Source organism: Cervus elaphus, chromosome 28 (assembly GCF_910594005.1).
Source record: "Cervus elaphus chromosome 28, mCerEla1.1, whole genome shotgun sequence".
NCBI lineage: Eukaryota > Metazoa > Chordata > Mammalia > Artiodactyla > Cervidae > Cervus > Cervus elaphus.
This window is the reverse complement of record NC_057842.1, coordinates 16,290,267-16,309,216: the sequence shown is the minus strand read 5'-3', so window position 1 is coordinate 16,309,216 and position 18,950 is coordinate 16,290,267. Positions and strand designations below refer to the sequence as shown.

The 18,950-nt window shown below is 52.0% G+C and overlaps 1 protein-coding gene across 1 annotated transcript; it reads left to right on the top strand.

Moving 5' to 3' along the window:
* Positions 1 to 4,676: 4,676 nt before the first annotated feature.
* Positions 4,677 to 17,300, top strand: LOC122685233. The gene is made up of 6 exons (XM_043889822.1): positions 4,677 to 5,120; positions 5,514 to 5,823; positions 6,062 to 6,509; positions 8,843 to 9,062; positions 16,747 to 16,851; positions 17,295 to 17,300. Exons 1-6 carry the CDS (start codon positions 4,986 to 4,988, stop codon positions 17,298 to 17,300), a joined length of 1,224 nt encoding a protein of 407 aa, XP_043745757.1. The 5' UTR covers positions 4,677 to 4,985.
* The last annotated feature ends 1,650 nt before the right edge of the window (positions 17,301 to 18,950 follow it).

Sequence of the window (18,950 nt, the reverse complement as noted above, 5' to 3'; positions counted from 1 at the left end):
CTTTTCCAATGAGTCAGCTCTTCGCATCAGGTGGACAAAGGATTGGAGTTTCAGCTTCAACATCAGTCCTTCCAATGAACACCCAGGACTGGTCTCCTTTAGGATGGACTGGTTGGGTCTCCTTGCAGTCCAAGAGACTCTCCAGAGTCTTCTCCCCAGGCTCAAAAGCATCAATTCTTCGGCGCTCAACTTTCCTTCTAGTCCAACTTTGTCATCCATACATGACCACTGGAAAAACCATCGCCTTGACAAGATGGACCTTTCTTGACAAAGTCATGTCTCTGCTTTTTAAGATGCTCTCTAGGTGGGTCATAACTTTCCTTCCAAGGAGTAAGCGTCTTTTCATTTCATGGCTCCAATCACCATCTGCGGTGATTTTGGAGCCCAGAAAAATAAAGTCAGCCACTGTTTCCCCTGTTTCCTTCCCCATTATCTGCCATGAAGTCATGGGACCAGATGCCAAAATCTGAGTGTTCTGGATGTTGAGCATTGAGCCAGCTTTTCCACTCTCCTCTTTCACTTTCATCAAGAGGCTCTTTAGTTCTTCTTCACTTTCTGCCATAAGGGTGGTGTCATCTGCATACCTGCGGTTATTGATATTTCTCCCAGCAATCTAGATTCCAGCTTGTGCTTCCTCCAGCCCAGCTTTTCTCATGATGTCCTCTGCATGTAAGTTAAATAAGCAGGGTGACCAGATAGAGCCTTGAAGTACTCCTTTCCCTATTTGGAACCAGTCTGTTGCTCCATGTCCACATCGAACTGTTGCTTCCTGACGTGCATACAGATTTCTCAAGAGATCCTTTAGATGGATTCCTGTTCATGTGCATTCACTAAACATGTCGATCTGTATAGTCCAAGGGGTCAATCGTCATCTATTCGAATATACTTATTTAGGCTATAAGAGTGTCACAGAATGGAATTCCAAATATGACAGAATCTAACTGTATTAGAAATGCATGGAAAAACCTCACAGTAGGGGATGGGGCAAAAGATGCTGACCTAAGTGAACGTTAGCAATGAACAGACTCTCTGAACTAAAGGCAAAATGGACCATACAGAAGCAGGAGGCTTTGTTTGATGGAGTCCTTTCCAGAGTGTGAAAGTGAAAGTCACTCCGTCGTGTCTGACTCTCTGTGGCCCCTGTGACTGTATAGTCCATGGAGCTCTCTAGGCCAGAACACTGGGGTGGGTAGCCTTTCCCTCCTGCAGGGCCTCTTCCCAACCCAGGGATTGAACCCATGTCTCCCGCATTGCAGGTGCATACTTGACCAGCTGAGCCACAAGGGAAGTGTAGTAGCTGACACTTCTGAAACCACTGTTTATGTCATCTGGAAAGGTCCAATGCACAGATAAATGGCAGATGGTGGAAGCCTGGCTCCTGCCTGTGGGAGTGGCAGTTATAGAGTAGCAAGGGGACAAAAGAGATATAGAGAAACCCTCCACATCCTGGATCTAGACTTCCTGCGAGGATGGTGTGGGGAGTCGACGACCTGGGGAAATGCACAGATCTTCATACCTGGAGTGCCATGCAGATGGACTCACCTCACACCCCATCCTTCCACCCACACTAGCTGGAAATGAGGCAGAAGAGACATAGGCCCCAGGCTGAGAACCTGGAGGCCCTCCCATGTGGACAGACACAGTAAGATGAAGACAATAGCAGGAGGCAATAGGACCCGATCCCTGTCCAGAGAACTGACGAAAGACCATAGAGTCCTCATTGTCAGGGTCGAGGAGACCTGTTCGACTACACAGGTGCAGAAAAGCTCCCAAGGGTCAAAGGACGAGAGGGCGCCACCCTACAGTCAGTCAGTGACATCAACTCCCCTTAGGCTTCCTTGCTAGAACCTGCCTTGGCTAAGTGATGCACACACATGGGAAGGAACCGGAGAGAAACCAAATACAGACTCAGAACCAGACAGAGCAAGATGCTGGGCCAGAGGAAACCTGAAAGAAACAGTGCATGTGAGTGATTTAAGCCACCGCAATGGGGACATCTCTTTCTGAGCGCACAGTTTTGGCTATTCACACAGACGGTCTTTCCACTTAATAAACACTTGACTTGTTTCAATCCTTTCTGCTTCTTTGTGGAAATTCATTTCTACAAAGCCACTCAGCCAGGGCCTTCTCACTGACCACTGGTCTACTGGTTAGGATTCAACTCTTTCACTGCCATTGCCTGACTTCATGCTACTGGAGTCGGTAGCCTTTCCCTACTCCAGGGCATCTTCCCAACCCAGGGATGGCACCCAGGTCTCCCGCATTGCAGGTGGATTCTTTACCAGCTGAGCCACAAGGGAAATGTAGTAGCTAACACAGGGGAAGCGTGAGCTTACTACTTCTGCATGGCATTCCAGCCATGAAGGTCTGTGCATTTCCCCAGGTAGTCAACTCCCCACACCATCCTCCCAGGAAGCATAAAGCTAGGATGTGGAGGGCTTCTCTGTATATCTTATCTCCCCTTCCTTATCCATAACTTCCACTCCCACAGTGAGAACCAGGCTCCCACCATCTGCCATTTGTTTGTGCATTGGATCTTTCCAGATTACATACACAGTGGTTTCAGAAGGGTCAGCTACTACACTTCCCTTGTGGCTCAGCTCGTAAAGAATCCGCCTGCAGTGCGGGAGACCTGGGTTCGATCCCTGGGGTGGGAAGATCCCCTGGAGAAGGGAAAGGCTACCCACTCCAGTACTCTTGCCTGGAGAACTCCTTGGACTATCCATAGGGTCACAAAGAGACAGACACAACTGAGTGACTTTCACTTTCACACTCTGGACAGAACTCCAGAAAACAAAGCCTACTGCTTAGGTATGGTCCATTTTGCCTTTAGTCTAGAGAGTCTCTTCATTTCTAAAGTTCATTTAGGTCAGCACCGTTACCTCATCCCCTATGGTGAAGTTTTTCCATGCATTTCTAATACAGTTTGATTCTGTGGTATTTGGCATTCCATTCTGTGCACTCCGATAGCCTAAAAAAGGAAATTTGAATAGATCATGATTGACCCCTTGGACTATATGAATCGATCTGTTTAGCAAACGCATAGTAACAGGAATCCATCTGAAGGATCAGTTCAAATGCCCCACCCCAGGATCTCTTTTCACATCTGTGGAGATTTGCCGTTCCAAGAATGTCATCAATGGGGTCATACTGTACTCAGCCTCTTCAGACTGCATTCTTTCACTTAGCCACATGCATCGAACATTTATCCCTGTCTTTCAAGGGCTGACTTTTCACTCCTGTCCACTGTTGAGTATTCTTCCTTTGCATGCGTATAGGAGGAAACACAATTTCCCTCTGCCCTTTTGGTTCTTGGTTGAGCCTTCCTTCTCCATCATGAAAGCCAAAATATCAGGAGAGAAACAGAAGTTGAATAACATGTATATCTTGCATGTGGGGAAGAGGCCAAGGAAACTGAGTCACTTCCTGCAGTGACCAAAGCCATCAGCGTAAATACCGTCTACAGCTCAAAACATAGCAAAGACCTTGGGGGAAGCGGGGAGGCCAGTTATGGCAGGTTATCATGGAAAGCACAGTAAACAAGCATATGATTCTCTGCAGACTTATGCCGGGACCTCTTCACTGAGAAGAGTTCCTTCAGATGGAACTATCCTATTTCAGGTGCAAAGAGGGACATACCCTTACAAACAGAGACTTCCCTACTAAACATAAACGGAACTCACAAAAGGGCAACCTCGTGCTCCCCTGGTCTTCTACCGGTTAAGGAGCTGCCTGCTAATGCATGGGATATGGGTTTGGTTCTCTGTCCAGGCGTATCTCACATGCCTCAGAGGAGCTAAACTCATCCACCACACGCACTGAGCCAGCCCTCTACAGCCTGGGAGTCACAACTGCTAAACACATGCAGCACAACGACTGAAGCCTGGACACCTGGACCCGTGCTCTGCAACAAGAGGAGCCCCACTCACCAGAACTAGAGGAAGCCCTCTCAAAGCAATGAAGCCCTAGCACGGCCAACAATCAATTAGTAAATCTTAAAATCAAGAAGGGCAACTTCTACTCAGGTTTTCTCTTTTTTTATTTTATTGAATTAAACACAGCAAACTCACCTGATGTCGGAGACACATCTTAGGGTGACATGTTCTGCCCCAAGTGACTTGGATGTAATCCAATTGACCTACACATTCATCTACTGAAGGATATCACGACTTCTTAACATGTATAGCCATTTTGAACAGAACTGCTGTACATAATTGCATCCATGGTTGCATTTTCAGAGCAGTTGCCTGAATGCAGGGAGCCATTCTATGCTCAGCCACCCACAGAAGCCAAGCTGGGAGACTTGAACCAGAATCTCGATGGAAAAAGAGGACCAGAAAGTTGGCTCCTCTTTCATATAAGAGAAGGCGACCTTCCAGTCTTCCTTTCAGCCCCGCAATTGGGGGGTGGGGTCTTGAAAAGGCAGCAAGGGGAGTGTCTTTTCCTAGGTCCCAGAGCCTGTTTCTGCCCCATTCCGTGCTAGGTCAGCCCTGTATTGAATCCTTCCTTTGGGAAGTCTCAGTGCACAAACTCCATGTGATACCAGCCCCAGGTGGAAAGGCATGGGGGTCTCGGAGGCCAACAGATCTGGGCAGGAGATGGGAGAATGACCCCCGCTCGGCAGATGGAAAGACTGGGGAAACCCTGAGGGGCACATGCTTGTCTAGGGCCACGTGACCTAGGAGAAGGAGGAGCCTGGTCTGAAAGCAGCTGTGTCCTCAGAGCTCAGGCCCTGGCGGAACCCAGGCCTCCCCCAAGGCTGAGGGCTGGGCAGTGTGCGTGTCACTGTGCCCGCACGGGGCCTAAGGGTGTGGTTGCACACTCAGAAACACCCAGGTTCCCTTGGGGAGCTCTGTGTGAGGGACCTCAGCAACGAACCCAAGAAATGATGTCACTTCCTGGCAACAGAACTCAACAGAACCCAGAACCCAGGGACCCAGGCACCACTGCGAGAGGAGACCCCAGCCAGATCACTTGCTGCCAAGATGTTCTGCTGTTTGCCCCTGCCCAGAGGCCGGGGCCTCGGGAGGGCTCACAGGCAGAGTGTGTGGGATCGCTGGCGACGCTGGCTCAGGGCCCCCCGAGGAGGCCTCTGGCCCTTTGCCCGAAGGAACAGGAAGGTAACCCGGGAGCCCCAGGCCGGGCCCGGCCACCTCTCCCATCCCACCCGGGCAACCCCGAGTCCTTTCCCTGGGAATGGGGACGGGGGGTTCTCGGGGTGTGTCTGCCTCAAGCAAGCCCAGAAGGATGTGCGGTCAGAAGCCTGTGCACCGGTGGCGTCCCCACCCCAGGGGAGAGCAGGCTGGGCGGGAGGGGGAGAGCCCAGGCAGCGCTGACTGCCCAGGTTGACCTGACGCCCTAAGAGGTGTCTCCTTCCTCCCGGGTGGGTATCTGAGCAGACACACATCTCCGCTGGGACCAGAAATTCAAGTGGGCAGAAGCAGCAGCCATACTGGCCAGGCCCAGCTCGGAAAACACCAAGCAGGCCTGGCTGACGCTTACTGTCATTGCAGAGCTTCCCACCGGATGTGGCCGACGAGGGGGACACGCCGTCCACCTCCTCGAGGGAGGGGTCGGAGCCCCATCCCCCTGCCCGTGAGGCCCAGTGCAGGGTCCAGGTGAGCGTGCCCATGGAGGGGTCAGCCCAAGGGGGAGTGAAGAGCAAGAGGGGAAGGCCTCCCCAGAAACCACCCAGGACACACCGCGGGGCCCAGTCTCAGGCTGCTTCGCGGCTCAGCACACCTGGCTCCGACCCAGAGCCCCGAGCACCCCTCCCTCTGAGGCAGCACGAGGACCTGGAGCCCAGCGCGGCAGAGCACAGAGGTGAGGAGCCCGGGGCTGGGAATCTGAGTGTGTGGGGAGGGGCGCTGAGCTTCCCAGGGAGGAGTCCTCCAGAGCTGGGGCTGGGCCTGGAGCAACGGCTGGCCTCACACCATCTTGCAGACTGCAGTCAGAGAAGGCATCCTATGCTGGGTATTCTACTGGAAGTCCTGGGAAGCTTTAGAGCCCAGTTAGGCCCGTGACAAGGGAGACCTCTGGGTAATCTCTTCTTCTCTCCCAGCTCTAGCTCTGACCTTCCAACTCAACCAGGCTCCATTTCCAACACCTGTCCCTACAGAGGTGCTTGCTGCACGTGCAGGACCCAGGGATCCACTGAGGGGACATCGAGACCTGATCCATCCTGCCTCAAAGACACTGGACCAGCTGGTTCCTGGCCACCACACTGGGCAGATCGGACCTCTGTGCCGGCAGGACACCCAGCCCCAGGCACCGATGTCCCTCCCCCTCGGCCCAAACGTCCACCTCCACCTGCACCTGCACCCGCTCGGGCTTTGGCAGGAGAACCCGAGTCAGGGCATGAGTTACCACCTCTGCAGGGACAGCCTGCCCTGGCTCCTGCTCAACACCCAGACGCCCACAATGACTGACCAACCGCTGCAGGGACAACGGGCCCCTCTTTTGGACAGAGACCCAGAGCCCGTTCTGGAAACACCAGGTCCAGGGGAGCCGTGGGCTCTGCAGCCGCTATCCCTGTCTGTCCCCCATGGATGCCATCAACTCGCTCCCCACCCAGGGGAGACTGACTTCCCTTCCCTTGAGGGTCTGTTTATTTGGTTTTTCTCTACCTATTTTGTGCTCTTTTACTTGTTCTATGGTGTTCTGTACTTTTCTTGGTTCAGTTTGAAAGAATAAAATTATTCATTTATTTAATAATAACAATGTCATAGTAACAATTATTGTTGTTTAATAATTGTTATTGTTGTTAACAATTATCGTTGTCTAATAATAACAATTATTGAAAACGGCTGCAATCTGGGGACACTGAGGACCGACAAAGCGCTGTGTAACCATGGCCACCTTGTAGTTTCAGACCCTTTGAAGATTTCCGCCTCACCTCCCAGCAAACCCTGTATTCACGGCAAGCACTCCCTGTTCTTCCGTCTCCCTGACCACGAACAAACTTGAAACCTTTTCTCTTCATTTCTCCGTATATTCTGGGTGTCCCCATCAATGACTATCAGTGAAACAATGAGGTCCTTTTGTTCTGACTCCCCACATTTTCAAGGCTACGTTTGAGAATTCTTGTTTTGATTTTATTTGAAGTACCTTTGAGTATCTGAAAGGATGGTGTAGGTACTTTCAAGATATCATGGGCCAGATGAAGTCCTTTAGGCAAATGCCGTCATATTCCCCAGGCAGTCATTGCTGTTGTTAAGAATGACATCTCAGCCAGAACGCGAATGCTGAACTTTTCCTGTGGCACAAACAAAGTCACATAATCAGCCAAGAAAGAGAGCTGGATAAACAAACAACCCCAACAACTAGGAAGCCATTCCTCAGGAGACAAGGCTAGAGAATGACCTAACATCCTGGTGACCCAAAAACCCTCTAGAAAATTCATGTTCTGGAAAGAAGAGAACACATGGGAAGAACGAAGGAGAGGCAATGCACATGGCCAGTCTAGCTTAGAGATGGCCTGACCGCTCCAATGGAGACGCACCACTGGAAACCCTTTGCAGACAGCAGTGATGGTCATCACAATGGTAACTGTTCCGTCTGGTGACAACCTGCCCGGGGCACCAGCCGAGGGAGCAGACCTGCTTCTCGTCCTCTGGCCCCACACCACCCCCTCGTGAAGGCGGCTCAGGTGCCATCCTGCCCCGCCTGCCTGTCTGACTCATCCATGGGCTCTCACCACGTCCAGGGCAGGCCTCCACTTTCTCCTCTCTCTGCACCGTGAACCTGCACACAGTGGGCCTTCAGAACCTCAGGAGACTCCAGCCATTCCCACTATAGCCAGGACTCTCCCCAGGCATTCAAACGCCTGTGGAGTCACTTTGGCGCAAGCACAGGTTCCAGAACCCTGGAGGCTACGACACCCTCTCCACTGTGAAGAGTCAGGCCCCTTTGTACAGAGCTTCTGAGCTGTCAGATCTGAGCTGTTGTTTCATTGTCAGCTCTGTCCGTCCGGTGGCAGCCAGGCGGGCCACGCTGCAGACAAAGGAGCTCACAAGCTGAGTTTCAAGGGAGCTATGGCAAGGACAGTGAGGGATACAAACTGAGTGAGGGGCCCCACAACATGTGGAAAAGGCCTGTGGTGTGCAAGTGGGGACTAGGGCCCCCAAGGCCCACAGAAAGAGAGGCACTCGGGAGCAAAGGCCGTTGGCTTCTCCTCTAGCAGCTCCACATGGCAGCCCGTGAACAGGAGTCAGCAAAGGTGGTCACGAGAGAGTGACTCTGTCACTTCCTCAGAAATCGAGAGAAAGGTGTCAGTGTCAGTGGGAATCTGGAGGGTGTGGTGGGGTGGATGAAGCCAGGTGCCCTTCCTCCCTTCAGCGCAAACTGCTTTTGGAAATCTCAAAGCTACCACATGGCAGTTACCAAGTCAGGCCCCAACAGTGTCCAGTATGGGCTGATGCCTTAGCCCCTGACACACGGACAGCCCACACCAGTGGCTTCCCTGCGTTCAAACGGCAGGATCCGGGGCTTCTGTCTGGGTGCACGCCTCCTTGCTGGAGCCACGTCACCCCCTTCTCTGAGCAGCAGTCTCATGCTCTAGAATGAGGACATGGACTGCTCCCTTAGCAGGTTTCTATCTCAATCCTGTGAAGACTACTTCGGGTTATCCTAGAATTAATATCTGACCCGAAGAGATATCACCTCATCCAGATTCAACTGGAGTCTCCCAGCGGCATCTGGCATTTCTTCCTGAAGCCAGCCAAAACCCACACAGTTGCATTTCCATGTCTCCACTTAGCCAGCTGAATAGAAAACCCAGCGAGCTTCAAACAAGCTGACAGACAAGCAGAAGAGGACTCACGAGCAGACGGTTTCCCCTCAGGTCTCAGGAGGAGCTGCGGGTCCACACCGGGAACGGGCGCTCTCAACCCCTGGGCTCAGCAGCGCCCTCATCCTCAGGCTGGCGGCTCTGCCCTGACGGGAGCTGGAAGGCCACCAACCGCCCCAGGCCGACCTCACTCCCCTTCCACTGCTGGAGCCTGACGACAGCCAGCCGCACCCCTTCCGGCAGAACCAGAGCCCCTCTGCCCCTTGATTCCAGGGTCAAGCCTGGCCCTGGGTCCTGATTGCTCACTGCCCTAGTCCTGAGCCAATCACGGTGGCCAGGGAGGACGGAACACACCCACTGGCCAGGTCCGGGTCATGTCACCTTCCCTAGGGCACGTGGGAGCTGCTCGCCGTGTGTCAGGGCTGGACACAGTGCGATGCCCCAAGAGCAGGACTAGGAGTCCAGTCACTGTGTCCGTGTGCTCAGAGTCCTGGGACGTGCTTCCACGCATCCTCTCGACGCACCACTTTGTCCTCTGCAGACAAAATGGTCATGACACACCTCTGCCCTTCCCAAGCCCTGTTTCACATTCAAGGGAGCAAGGACTCCTGTTTCAGGATGGGTTTGGAGATCCTCTGCTAGCCTATTAGAATAAATTATTCAGTCAAAAACCACCCGCAAGCACCATCACATGCTGCTCCGACCTTGGAGGTCTATTCGTTGTTGTTTGGAGTCGAGGGCGTGGCCTAGGGCGAGTGAATTTTCTGCAAGGAAGCACCTGAGACACTGAATCACAGAATCACTTTGCTGTATGCCTGAATCTAAAATTCATTACAAATCAACAATGTTTCAATTAAAAAAAAAGGATTCACTCATCAAAAATTGTTCTAAAATGTGTCAAGTTTTTCTTTGAAGTGTTGGTTCTTGGTATGTGTCTAATCTTTGGTGGTTTCTGTGAGGTAGGGACCTGACGTCCTTTCCCAATGGATATCAACGAGTCCCAGTGGGCCTCCTTTCTCCCTTTACATGTTTAGAAAGACTTCTCCAAATCCAAAGTATCAAAGGCTTCAGGTCTTTGGTCATTTGGGAAGCACCCAAGAGGCAGGTGTCCTTTTCCGAGTCTTCTCCTCGCATTTGGCCACTGCCAGGTTCTGGTATACACAAGTGCCCCAGAAAGTTCTTTGTAGTGAACCGTGCATGTTTCTGTGAGGACAGAGGATGTGAGCACGGAGGAGGGGCTGAGTCCATAGCGACCACTGACCATGCTGAGCAACTCCACCATCAAGTCTGGCTGAGACTTCCAAAGGCAAGTTCTGTGTTTCTTCCTTTGGTGTCTGGCTGCACACAGGAAGGTTGGTGGATTGGGACTTTGGTCTCTGGGATCAGCAGTGGAGTTGAATCTAACCAGCAGATTAGACTCACAGCCTGATTGTCCATTCTGTTTCCACCATGTGGGCTCTCCTGAGCTGGAGTGGAGATATTTCTGATACATTTCTGCTAAAGGCCTGAAAAGCAGTCAATCCTTCTGCTTCCCACCCCCTGCCTTGTCTGTACTTCTGTCATTTTTTAAAAATAGAGTTCCTCTTCAATGTTGTTAGTCCTTGTGTCATTCTGACAGTTAGGCACCTGCGGATTAATAGACCTAAAGCTCCCGAGAGCTCTTGGCCTGGTGGACACATGGAGAACTCAGGGAGCAGCACCACATCACACTGGAGCCTGGACCAGAGAGAAGGTCCTTGCCAGGAAGAGGCCGGCCCTGCGGTGGGGGTTCCGAGTTTTCGCTTCTGATCTTGCATCCCCCGCTCCCTGGTTTAGGCCCCACTTTGAGATCTGGAAAGGAGGTGGCCTCCTTCCCTGACCCACGACGACTATCATTTTCGTCCTGGTCCTCGACCAGCCCCATCTGGCTCCCCAGCTCCACACTTGACCCTTGCCCACAGGATGAGGAGAGCACAGGTCCAGAGAAGTTGGACACAAGGAGAGGCTGCTGGAGACCCTCCAATCCCCTGGTCTAAATAAGCATTTCCCTTTAGTTTCACAACCCTGGCAAGGAGGTACTGGTTTTGTGTCCATCTTGCAGTTGAAATGGTTGAGCCTCAGATCATTGTCTCATTTGCCCAGGGTCACTCAGCAGGTTAGCAAGTGAGCGGGGATATCAACCCAGAATTCCCACCTCAGAATCCAGGACTCTGTGCAAGTCTTTCAGCTCCTGGTTGAAATTGATTTCAAGGTATTTCATTCCTTTGGATGCATTTAGAAGTTCAGTCGCTCAGTCATGTCCAACTCTGCGACCCCATGAATCACAGCACGCCAGGCCTCCCTGTCCATCACCAACTCCCAGACTCCACCCAAACCCATGTCCATCGAGTCAATGATGCCATCCAACCATCTCATGCTCTGTCGTCCCCCTCTCCTCCTGCCTTCGATCTTTCCCAGCATCAGGGCCTTTTCCAATGAGTCAGCTCTTCGCATCAGGTGGACAAAGGATTGGAGTTTCAGCTTCAACATCAGTCCTTCCAATGAACACCCAGGACTGGTCTCCTTTAGGATGGACTGGTTGGGTCTCCTTGCAGTCCAAGAGACTCTCCAGAGTCTTCTCCCCAGGCTCAAAAGCATCAATTCTTCGGCGCTCAACTTTCCTTCTAGTCCAACTTTGTCATCCATACATGACCACTGGAAAAACCATCGCCTTGACAAGATGGACCTTTCTTGACAAAGTCATGTCTCTGCTTTTTAAGATGCTCTCTAGGTGGGTCATAACTTTCCTTCCAAGGAGTAAGCGTCTTTTCATTTCATGGCTCCAATCACCATCTGCGGTGATTTTGGAGCCCAGAAAAATAAAGTCAGCCACTGTTTCCCCTGTTTCCTTCCCCATTATCTGCCATGAAGTCATGGGACCAGATGCCAAAATCTGAGTGTTCTGGATGTTGAGCATTGAGCCAGCTTTTCCACTCTCCTCTTTCACTTTCATCAAGAGGCTCTTTAGTTCTTCTTCACTTTCTGCCATAAGGGTGGTGTCATCTGCATACCTGCGGTTATTGATATTTCTCCCAGCAATCTAGATTCCAGCTTGTGCTTCCTCCAGCCCAGCTTTTCTCATGATGTCCTCTGCATGTAAGTTAAATAAGCAGGGTGACCAGATAGAGCCTTGAAGTACTCCTTTCCCTATTTGGAACCAGTCTGTTGCTCCATGTCCACATCGAACTGTTGCTTCCTGACGTGCATACAGATTTCTCAAGAGATCCTTTAGATGGATTCCTGTTCATGTGCATTCACTAAACATGTCGATCTGTATAGTCCAAGGGGTCAATCGTCATCTATTCGAATATACTTATTTAGGCTATAAGAGTGTCACAGAATGGAATTCCAAATATGACAGAATCTAACTGTATTAGAAATGCATGGAAAAACCTCACAGTAGGGGATGGGGCAAAAGATGCTGACCTAAGTGAACGTTAGCAATGAACAGACTCTCTGAACTAAAGGCAAAATGGACCATACAGAAGCAGGAGGCTTTGTTTGATGGAGTCCTTTCCAGAGTGTGAAAGTGAAAGTCACTCCGTCGTGTCTGACTCTCTGTGGCCCCTGTGACTGTATAGTCCATGGAGCTCTCTAGGCCAGAACACTGGGGTGGGTAGCCTTTCCCTCCTGCAGGGCCTCTTCCCAACCCAGGGATTGAACCCATGTCTCCCGCATTGCAGGTGCATACTTGACCAGCTGAGCCACAAGGGAAGTGTAGTAGCTGACACTTCTGAAACCACTGTTTATGTCATCTGGAAAGGTCCAATGCACAGATAAATGGCAGATGGTGGAAGCCTGGCTCCTGCCTGTGGGAGTGGCAGTTATAGAGTAGCAAGGGGACAAAAGAGATATAGAGAAACCCTCCACATCCTGGATCTAGACTTCCTGCGAGGATGGTGTGGGGAGTCGACGACCTGGGGAAATGCACAGATCTTCATACCTGGAGTGCCATGCAGATGGACTCACCTCACACCCCATCCTTCCACCCACACTAGCTGGAAATGAGGCAGAAGAGACATAGGCCCCAGGCTGAGAACCTGGAGGCCCTCCCATGTGGACAGACACAGTAAGATGAAGACAATAGCAGGAGGCAATAGGACCCGATCCCTGTCCAGAGAACTGACGAAAGACCATAGAGTCCTCATTGTCAGGGTCGAGGAGACCTGTTCGACTACACAGGTGCAGAAAAGCTCCCAAGGGTCAAAGGACGAGAGGGCGCCACCCTACAGTCAGTCAGTGACATCAACTCCCCTTAGGCTTCCTTGCTAGAACCTGCCTTGGCTAAGTGATGCACACACATGGGAAGGAACCGGAGAGAAACCAAATACAGACTCAGAACCAGACAGAGCAAGATGGTGGGCCAGAGGAAACCTGAAAGAAACACTGCATGTGAGTGATTTAAGCCACCGCAATGGGGACATCTCTTTCTGAGCGCACAGTTTTGGCTATTCACACAGACGGTCTTTCCACTTAATAAACACTTGACTTGTTTCAATCCTTTCTGCTTCTTTGTGGAAATTCATTTCTACAAAGCCACCCAGCCAGGGCCTTCTCACTGACCACTGGTCTACTGGTTAGGATTCAACTCTTTCACTGCCATTGCCTGACTTCATGCTACTGGAGTCGGTAGCCTTTCCCTACTCCAGGGCATCTTCCCAACCCAGGGATGGCACCCAGGTCTCCCGCATTGCAGGTGGATTCTTTACCAGCTGAGCCACAAGGGAAATGTAGTAGCTAACACAGGGGAAGCGTGAGCTTACTACTTCTGCATGGCATTCCAGCCATGAAGGTCTGTGCATTTCCCCAGGTAGTCAACTCCCCACACCATCCTCCCAGGAAGCATAAAGCTAGGATGTGGAGGGCTTCTCTGTATATCTTATCTCCCCTTCCTTATCCATAACTTCCACTCCCACAGTGAGAACCAGGCTCCCACCATCTGCCATTTGTTTGTGCATTGGATCTTTCCAGATTACATACACAGTGGTTTCAGAAGGGTCAGCTACTACACTTCCCTTGTGGCTCAGCTCGTAAAGAATCCGCCTGCAGTGCGGGAGACCTGGGTTCGATCCCTGGGGTGGGAAGATCCCCTGGAGAAGGGAAAGGCTACCCACTCCAGTACTCTTGCCTGGAGAACTCCTTGGACTATCCATAGGGTCACAAAGAGACAGACACAACTGAGTGACTTTCACTTTCACACTCTGGACAGAACTCCAGAAAACAAAGCCTACTGCTTAGGTATGGTCCATTTTGCCTTTAGTCTAGAGAGTCTCTTCATTTCTAAAGTTCATTTAGGTCAGCACCGTTACCTCATCCCCTATGGTGAAGTTTTTCCATGCATTTCTAATACAGTTTGATTCTGTGGTATTTGGCATTCCATTCTGTGCACTCCGATAGCCTAAAAAAGGAAATTTGAATAGATCATGATTGACCCCTTGGACTATATGAATCGATCTGTTTAGCAAACGCATAGTAACAGGAATCCATCTGAAGGATCAGTTCAAATGCCCCACCCCAGGATCTCTTTTCACATCTGTGGAGATTTGCCGTTCCAAGAATGTCATCAATGGGGTCATACTGTACTCAGCCTCTTCAGACTGCATTCTTTCACTTAGCCACATGCATCGAACATTTATCCCTGTCTTTCAAGGGCTGACTTTTCACTCCTGTCCACTGTTGAGTATTCTTCCTTTGCATGCGTATAGGAGGAAACACAATTTCCCTCTGCCCTTTTGGTTCTTGGTTGAGCCTTCCTTCTCCATCATGAAAGCCAAAATATCAGGAGAGAAACAGAAGTTGAATAACATGTATATCTTGCATGTGGGGAAGAGGCCAAGGAAACTGAGTCACTTCCTGCAGTGACCAAAGCCATCAGCGTAAATACCGTCTACAGCTCAAAACATAGCAAAGACCTTGGGGGAAGCGGGGAGGCCAGTTATGGCAGGTTATCATGGAAAGCACAGTAAACAAGCATATGATTCTCTGCAGACTTATGCCGGGACCTCTTCACTGAGAAGAGTTCCTTCAGATGGAACTATCCTATTTCAGGTGCAAAGAGCGACATACCCTTACAAACAGAGACTTCCCTACTAAACATAAACGGAACTCACAAAAGGGCAACCTCGTGCTCCCCTGGTCTTCTACCGGTTAAGGAGCTGCCTGCTAATGCATGGGATACGGGTTTGGTTCTCTGTCCAGGCGTATCTCACATGCCTCAGAGGAGCTAAACTCATCCACCACACGCACTGAGCCAGCCCTCTACAGCCTGGGAGTCACAACTGCTAAACACATGCAGCACAACGACTGAAGCCTGGACACCTGGACCCGTGCTCTGTAACAAGAGGAGCCCCACTCACCAGAACTAGAGGAAGCCCTCTCAAAGCAATGAAGCCCTAGCACGGCCAACAATCAATTAGTAAATCTTAAAATCAAGAAGGGCAACTTCTACTCAGGTTTTCTCTCTTTTTATTTTATTGAATTAAACACAGCAAACTCACCCGATGTCGGAGACACATCTTAGGGTGACATGTTCTGCCCCAAGTGACTTGGATGTAATCCAATTGACCTACACATTCATCTACTGAAGGATATCACGACTTCTTAACATGTATAGCCATTTTGAACAGAAGTGCTGTACATAATTGCATCCATGGTTGCATTTTCAGAGCAGTTGCCTGAATGCAGGGAGCCATTCTATGCTCAGCCACCCACAGAAGCCAAGCTGGGAGACTTGAACCAGAATCTCGATGGAAAAAGAGGACCAGAAAGTTGGCTCCTCTTTCATATAAGAGAAGGCGACCTTCCAGTCTTCCTTTCAGCCCCGCAATTGGGGGGTGGGGTCTTGAAAAGGCAGCAAGGGGAGTGTCTTTTCCTAGGTCCCAGAGCCTGTTTCTGCCCCATTCCGTGCTAGGTCAGCCCTGTATTGAATCCTTCCTTTGGGAAGTCTCAGTGCACAAACTCCATGTGATACCAGCCCCAGGTGGAAAGGCATGGGGGTCTCGGAGGCCAACAGATCTGGGCAGGAGATGGGAGAATGACCCCCGCTCGGCAGATGGAAAGACTGGGGAAACCCTGAGGGGCACATGCTTGTCTAGGGCCACGTGACCTAGGAGAAGGAGGAGCCTGGTCTGAAAGCAGCTGTGTCCTCAGAGCTCAGGCCCTGGCGGAACCCAGGCCTCCCCCAAGGCTGAGGGCTGGGCAGTGTGCGTGTCACTGTGCCCGCACGGGGCCTAAGGGTGTGGTTGCACACTCAGAAACACCCAGGTTCCCTTGGGGAGCTCTGTGTGAGGGACCTCAGCAACGAACCCAAGAAATGATGTCACTTCCTGGCAACAGAACTCAACAGAACCCAGAACCCAGGGACCCAGGCACCACTGCGAGAGGAGACCCCAGCCAGATCACTTGCTGCCAAGATGTTCTGCTGTTTGCCCCTGCCCAGAGGCCGGGGCCTCGGGAGGGCTCACAGGCAGAGTGTGTGGGATCGCTGGCGACGCTGGCTCAGGGCCCCCCGAGGAGGCCTCTGGCCCTTTGCCCGAAGGAACAGGAAGGTAACCCGGGAGCCCCAGGCCGGGCCCGGCCACCTCTCCCATCCCACCCGGGCAACCCCGAGTCCTTTCCCTGGGAATGGGGACGGGGGGTTCTCGGGGTGTGTCTGCCTCAAGCAAGCCCAGAAGGATGTGCGGTCAGAAGCCTGTGCACCGGTGGCGTCCCCACCCCAGGGGAGAGCAGGCTGGGCGGGAGGGGGAGAGCCCAGGCAGCGCTGACTGCCCAGGTTGACCTGACGCCCTAAGAGGTGTCTCCTTCCTCCCGGGTGGGTATCTGAGCAGACACACATCTCCGCTGGGACCAGAAATTCAAGTGGGCAGAAGCAGCAGCCATACTGGCCAGGCCCAGCTCGGAAAACACCAAGCAGGCCTGGCTGACGCTTACTGTCATTGCAGAGCTTCCCACCGGATGTGGCCGACGAGGGGGACACGCCGTCCACCTCCTCGAGGGAGGGGTCGGAGCCCCATCCCCCTGCCCGTGAGGCCCAGTGCAGGGTCCAGGTGAGCGTGCCCATGGAGGGGTCAGCCCAAGGGGGAGTGAAGAGCAAGAGGGGAAGGCCTCCCCAGAAACCACCCAGGACACACCGCGGGGCCCAGTCTCAGGCTGCTTCGCGGCTCAGCACACCTGGCTCCGACCCAGAGCCCCGAGCACCCCTCCCTCTGAGGCAGCACGAGGACCTGGAGCCCAGCGCGGCAGAGCACAGAGGTGAGGAGCCCGGGGCTGGGAATCTGAGTGTGTGGGGAGGGGCGCTGAGCTTCCCAGGGAGGAGTCCTCCAGAGCTGGGGCTGGGCCTGGAGCAACGGCTGGCCTCACACCATCTTGCAGACTGCAGTCAGAGAAGGCATCCTATGCTGGGTATTCTACTGGAAGTCCTGGGAAGCTTTAGAGCCCAGTTAGGCCCGTGACAAGGGAGACCTCTGGGTAATCTCTTCTTCTCTCCCAGCTCTAGCTCTGACCTTCCAACTCAACCAGGCTCCATTTCCAACACCTGTCCCTACAGAGGTGCTTGCTGCACGTGCAGGACCCAGGGATCCACTGAGGGGACATCGAGACCTGATCCATCCTGCCTCAAAGACACTGGACCAGCTGGTTCCTGGCCACCACACTGGGCAGATCGGACCTCTGTGCCGGCAGGACGCCCAGCCCCAGGCACTGATGTCCCTCCCCCTCGGCCCAAACGTCCACCTCCACCTGCACCTGCACCCGCTCGGGCTTTGGCAGGAGAACCCGAGTCAGGGCATGAGTTACCACCTCTGCAGGGACAGCCTGCCCTGGCTCCTGCTCAACACCCAGACGCCCACGATGACTGACCAACCGCTGCAGGGACAACGGGCCCCTCTTTTGGACAGAGACCCAGAGCCCGTTCTGGAAACACCAGGTCCAGGGGAGCCGTGGGCTCTGCAGCCACTATCCCTGTCTGCCCCCCATGGATGCCATCAACTCGCTCCCCACCCAGGGGAGACTGACTTCCCTTCCCTTGAGGGTCTGTTTATTTGGTTTTTCTCTACCTATTTTGTGCTCTTTTACTTGTTCTATGGTGTTCTGTACTTTTCTTGGTTCAGTTTGAAAGAATAAAATTATTCATTTATTTAATAATAACAATGTCATAGTAACAATTATTGTTGTTTAATAATTGTTATTGTTGTTAACAATTATCATTGTCTAATAATAACAATTATTGAAAACGGCTGCAATCTGGGGACACTGAGGACCGACAAAGCGCTGTGTAACCATGGCCACCTTGTAGTTTCAGACCCTTTGAAGATTTCCGCCTCACCTCCCAGCAAACCCTGTATTCACGGCAAGCACTCCCTGTTCTTCCGTCTCCCTGACCACGAACAAACTTGAAACCTTTTCTCTTCATTTCTCCGTATATTCTGGGTGTCCCCATCAATGACTATCAGTGAAACAATGAGGTCCTTTTGTTCTGACTCCCCACATTTTCAAGGCTACGTTTGAGAATTCTTGTTTTGATTTTATTTGAAGTACCTTTGAGTATCTGAAAGGATGGTGTAGGTACTTTCAAGATATCATGGGCCAGATGAAGTCCTTTAGGCAAATGCCGTCATATTCCCCAGGCAGTCATTGCTGTTGTTAAGAATGACATCTCAGCCAGAACGCGAATGCTGAACTTTTCCTGTGGCACAAACAAAGTCACATAATCAGCCAAGAAAGAGAGCTGGATAAACAAACAACCCCAACAACTAGGAAGCCATTCCTCAGGAGACAAGGCTAGAGAATGACCTAACATCCTGGTGACCCAAAAACCCTCTAGAAAATTCATGTTCTGGAAAGAAGAGAACACATGGGAAGAACGAAGGAGAGGCAATGCACATGGCCAGTCTAGCTTAGAGATGGCCTGACCGCTCCAATGGAGACGCACCACTGGAAACCCTTTGCAGACAGCAGTGATGGTCATCACCATGGTAACTGTTCTGTCTGGTGACAACCTGCCCTGGGCACCAGCCGAGGGAGCAGACCTGCTTCTCGTCCTCTGGCCCCACACCACCCCCTCGTGAAGGCGGCTCAGGTGCCATCCTGCCCCGCCTGCCTGTCTGACTCATCCATGGGCTCTCACCACCTCCAGGGCAGGCCTCCA

Coding starts and splice junctions, on each gene's coding strand:
- LOC122685233 (XM_043889822.1), top strand. CDS start 4,986: ATGTTCTGCTGTTTGCCCCTGCCCAGAGGCCGGGGCCTCGGGAGGGCT. Junction 5,121..5,513: donor TTGCCCGAAGGAACAGGAAG/GTAACCCGGGAG, acceptor CTGTCATTGCAG/AGCTTCCCACCGGATGTGGC. Junction 6,510..8,842: donor ACACCAGGTCCAGGGGAGCC/GTGGGCTCTGCA, acceptor GTTTCCCCTCAG/GTCTCAGGAGGAGCTGCGGG.